Here is a 4,822-nt window from a genome sequence, read left to right on the forward strand (position 1 = left end):
CTACAACAAAAAGTCAATAGTGATATGCGATACTTTTCCAGTGGCTATCTCGGTGCATTCGACGTCAAATTCCGTGCCACCAAATATCATGTTTACTAAAACTTTGCGCCCAGCGCCGGTGCCAGCCATTGGAATGGTGCATTGCCCAACCTTTCGGCATCCAGGATCAGTAACAAGTACAGGAGATTTACTTTCTGTTGCGAATACCTCTATGTGCACAGTTGACTTGTGGCTTGGTGTTGTGGCGTACGTTTGTTCAGACTGGGCCTCACCGACTCTCAGCGACTGTCCGGCTATTACATGCTTATCAAAAAAGTTCTTACATTTATCAACACCGGCATTATCAGTGAACTTCGCTGATTTGGGGTGCATCCTAGAGTCAAAATAAGGATCCATTGCAATTCCATACGTATATTTGCTTATTCTCTCGACAATTTCTCTGGGCTCATGTCCAAAAATCACGGCTCCCTTAAGAACTGCCAGACCAGCTTCATCAGGGAGGATCATCTTTAATGTGGGAAACGTTCGTTTGAATGCCTTGCTTAGCATTTTTGACTCAGAAAACCCACCAACCATCAAGATTGCTTCCACGCCTCTGTTTTCTCGTTTTTGCAAAATATCTTTCACATGTTCTATAGTGTTATCGACGGATTCTTTAAAAAAGCTTTGAGCAACAGCTGGGTCGATTTTTAGCTTGTCGCCAGACAAGGACACCTTTAAGAAAAGAGGAAATACTAATTAGTATTGTTTGATCTGCAAATGCAATCATATAAGTCGTTTTCTTCAAAAATGTACATTTAAGTACAAGTAGTAGGTGTCGAATAAGTACGAATGGAATGGATAACTTTTTATGTTATCGCACTGTAGTGAGTGGAAAACAAAGAGAAACGGGTTTTTTTTTCTAAAATATAATTCACAATATATTTGAGTAAAATAAAGATAACAGATGCCATACCGAATTCGAGTAGAATGACTTCTTGACCGCTTTATTCAAGTCTTTGTGCAGTCGTTTCTTAACAGTTGTAAAAAAGGCAAGTGGAATGCTCATGACGACCTTTGTATCCTTGTCGGGATCAATTTCTCTCTTCTTTACCTCAAACCGCCTCAGAAGTTCTATATAATCATCCAAATTGTCTTGTTTGAACTTTTTGACGACACTTTTATCTAAAATTGATTCTTCCATTTATACAAAGACAATAAAAAAATCATGTATTTATACAGTATTATCTGGTTTAAAACCCAAGTAAATTAACATTTTACTGACCTTTCCAAGGTATCAAATCTTGATAAACATACCTAGTTTTTTATATAGTATATGTGAACTGTGTTGTTAATGAAGTTTTGTGCTGTTGTTCCATGTTTCTTGTTTGTGATTTATTGTTTTTGTGTTCTATGTTTTGGCGTTTACCCTGTGCCATTAAACGGGGGTTATGTTTAAACATTTGGGCTAGTTTCTGTAGTGTTTCACATAAATATTGTCTTCTAAAAACTAAGTACGTAGTTTTCTAAACATTAATATATCGTTTTCTTAAATTGTTTAATATTTATTAGTTTTGTGTGTTACTGTTTTCATTAAACTATTTTACTGTGCAAGTTGGTTCCACTAAAACCTTAAAAATACACAATATGGTTAAAAATTTAAACGAAATACCTGTCAAACAAACTAAGAATTCTTCAAAGGAAGCATCGACTTTTGTCCCACCCCAAGCGCCACCACTCGCCTTGTACAGCTCTTTGACACCACCGGATTCCGTAACTTCGTGCACCGTTATGTCGATGGTTCCTCCTATGTATATGTATAACGGTAGTAATGTTAGCGGGAAGGACGCCTACTATGGAAAGAAGTGGTAATGCAAAGCACTGTTTAAGCGTTAACTAAGTTTTTTTGTGAGAAACATGTTAACGTAAAGGTTATGTGTTTATTTGCTTAAATGGTCTTAAATGTATGAGGGTAAGCATATTTAACAACGATATAGTGGGACAATGAGCAAATTGTTGACCTATATATAGACAACAAACTTATTGGATAGGGACAATAACGGTTTGTTAACGGTAATGAAGACAAACTACAACATTAGTTGACCTTTATTTGGGTAAACAATGTAAAAATGGTTAGAATTGGTAGGTACAATGTACATGATTTCTCTTTGAAAATGTGAACGACATAAGTGCAACGATGTTATTAGCCATCACTAAAATATTTCGAAATAGATCTTTCAGAAAATTGCAACAAACCTCCAGCATCAAGTACTAGATATTGGCTTCCAGTTCGCAGAGATGCCAGGGAGAACTGATTCCCACTCTTTTCAACCGGGAGATGACGACAAAAAAGCGAGGCAGCTTCCGGCTCAAGTGCAATAGTCAGCATATCCGATTCTATTCCCGCCTGTGTATCAATTAGGTCATAATAATTCACCAAGTACGTCTTTTGTCAGGAAAGTGGATCACAAACTATACCTAATGTATTTAACCAGCAGTCTTAGTTAGACTTAGCTGTTTAAGAGCGGGGGCTCTTTTTCACTGTCTTTAAAATGGATACCCACACTTGTTGTTACTTAAAAAACGGACTCCATTTTTAAGATTTATAAGGTGTGGTGACAATCAGGCTAAAATAGCTAAGAATAAAATAACCATTCTCAAACACGTGTTAAGCTTTCGGTTAAATTGTGGGTTGCGCATTCACTTTCGAGAATAGAATAGAATAGAATAGAATAGAATAGAATAGAATAGAATACAGAGTTTATTGGACTTTAGCATATAATTTATCATTCATCAACATGATTTGAAAAATATATTAATTTTAAAGTCAATATTAAATATCCAATATATATATAATATTAGCCAAAATGAAATTAAGAGCATGCATTCAGACATTTTATCAAATGTTCACATAATTAATATTGGTCTGTCTGTTAGATGGTCGGTTGGTTGGTTCGACGGACGTTAATGTATTCCTCTCCGAAAAACTATTATAATTTGATTGAGAAAGATTTGACCAAGTTAAATAACACCTCGGTGGTAGGTTAGCAGAACTACCTCTTCTGCAGCTTCGCGCATGAACTGTTTTGCTGCATTGTTCCAGATGGCAGGTACTGTCAAAACCCAGTGTATTTCGTTTTGTAGCACTGCGTTAGCTATTCGGTCATTAGAAACAACCCATAGGTCTTCCTTTAGATACCTATTTCATCCAAACAATAATTTTGCAATAACTATAATTATAATAAACAGAATAATATAAGTGTAGGCATTTTGCTAAAAGGTGTGACTTTTTGACACACAGTTAAACATACATTAATATTTTGCATCCCCCAAATCAGATAAAGTTTGAAAGTATTTAATGAAATATCGAAGCCTTAAAAATAATTATTATTAACATAATGCACTATATATCTACATATAATAGGTGTCTAGTCCCCTGTCCGGTTTATAATTATGGTACCTTATAAATCTTCGAAGGACAAAAACTTACTTTATGGCCAACGCAAAAACGGTCCTTGCCAATAGTTTCCGACCATTTTCATCTTCCAACAACAAATTTCGATGGAGTTTCTGAAATAATGTTGTACATGCATTTATGTATATCGACCTTCAATTTAAGTGTAAATCTTGAAAAACACTCGTCTTGTCATTGTATTATTGTACCGAATATTTGTCGAATTTTATTTTAAAAAATGCGTCTTTCTGTACAATAACTTAAATGTTAGATTCTAGTATGAATGTATTATCCCATGTCATCCATGAATAGATCAAAATCTAGAGTTCTCTGATAAAAGATTTGCTGGGAGCCTTAAAGTTCAATAACTCACGGTTCTTGAAACTATATCTTTGAAATTGGTACTTTCTCTGTGAAACTATGTTCATTATTTGACATTTTCGGATACCCACTGGCGACCCATTCAATTACTCTATCTCCAACTAATGGATGCAGTTTTTCGGAATGGATCTTTTCGTTAATATCCGAAGATGTTGGTTTGCTTGTCCGTTTTACTTTACAAATCAATAATTTGATTATTTACGCGTTTATTTAAACTTGGTACGTTTTGGTTTTTTAAAATATAATCAAAACTGAAAAAGTATTAAAATTTAATTTTATAACAAAGAATCACCTAAATAATATACATTTTCAGAAGTATTTGTTCCATATGTAAACAATACATATTGTTTAATTAAACAGAATTTGAAAGTGAAAGTGTACCTGTTTCCATAACATCATTTTAAACCTTTTAAAGAAGAACCAGTCTTTATGTTTGTTTTCTTCAATAAGTTCTGCGTATTTGGCTTCAGCATCAAAGCCGAACGAATGTAATGTATTCCCGTCAGGCTTGATCAGAATACAAGTAGGGCCTGGAAATAATATTTATGTTGCATGGCATATTCGATAAAATTGCTTTGAAAATTTAACCAAGTAGGGCCTAGATATTCAATAAAAGTGCATTGAAAAATTAACCCCATAATCTAAGCGTTTATTAAATCTTCAACGAACGGAATCATACACCTAAAACAGTTTTTATATTATTTAAATCAAGTTGAAGTCCTTATTTGTTTCAATGTTTCTAGCGTAGAATCATTGACAACAAAATACATATATGCATTGCATGTAGTCCTATTTGTTTTATAACTTCAACGTACATTGAAATCCAGCCCTTGAGTTTTAAAATGAGCTCAAAGCTTAAAAACTAAGACAAAATTCAAAAAATACTGTACCTTTTGCGGACTCGTGTCCTTGCCACTGTTTTGCGGAGACTTTCGTTGGGTCACTATCATAGTCAAACCTGAATGAGAACGCCCAGCTTGAATACGTTGTCCCGAAATCGATGGCTGC

General features: G+C 34.5%; 1 protein-coding gene across 1 annotated transcript; it reads right to left on the reverse strand.

Annotated features, from left to right (window-relative positions):
- On the reverse strand, positions 1-4,822 carry LOC128216131 (heat shock 70 kDa protein 12A-like). Its single transcript, XM_052922718.1, has 8 exons — positions 4,705-4,822; positions 4,196-4,344; positions 3,470-3,549; positions 3,037-3,178; positions 2,236-2,386; positions 1,652-1,786; positions 956-1,164; positions 1-714 (listed from the first exon to the last, which is right to left on the reverse strand). Exons 2-8 carry the CDS (start codon positions 4,211-4,213, stop codon positions 1-3), a joined length of 1,449 nt encoding a protein of 482 aa, XP_052778678.1. The 5' UTR covers positions 4,214-4,344; positions 4,705-4,822.

The sequence above is a fragment of the Mya arenaria genome, chromosome 14 (assembly GCF_026914265.1).
Source record: "Mya arenaria isolate MELC-2E11 chromosome 14, ASM2691426v1".
NCBI lineage: Eukaryota > Metazoa > Mollusca > Bivalvia > Myida > Myidae > Mya > Mya arenaria.

Bases quoted from the DNA above. Each gene is read 5' to 3' on its own strand.
- LOC128216131 (XM_052922718.1), bottom strand. The intron at 3,179-3,469 runs GTAAGTTTTTGT...TGGATGAAATAG, and splicing joins GTTTTTGCGTTGGCCATAAA to GTATCTAAAGGAAGACCTAT. The intron at 2,387-3,036 runs GTAGTTCTGCTA...ATTGATACACAG, and splicing joins TGCGCGAAGCTGCAGAAGAG to GCGGGAATAGAATCGGATAT.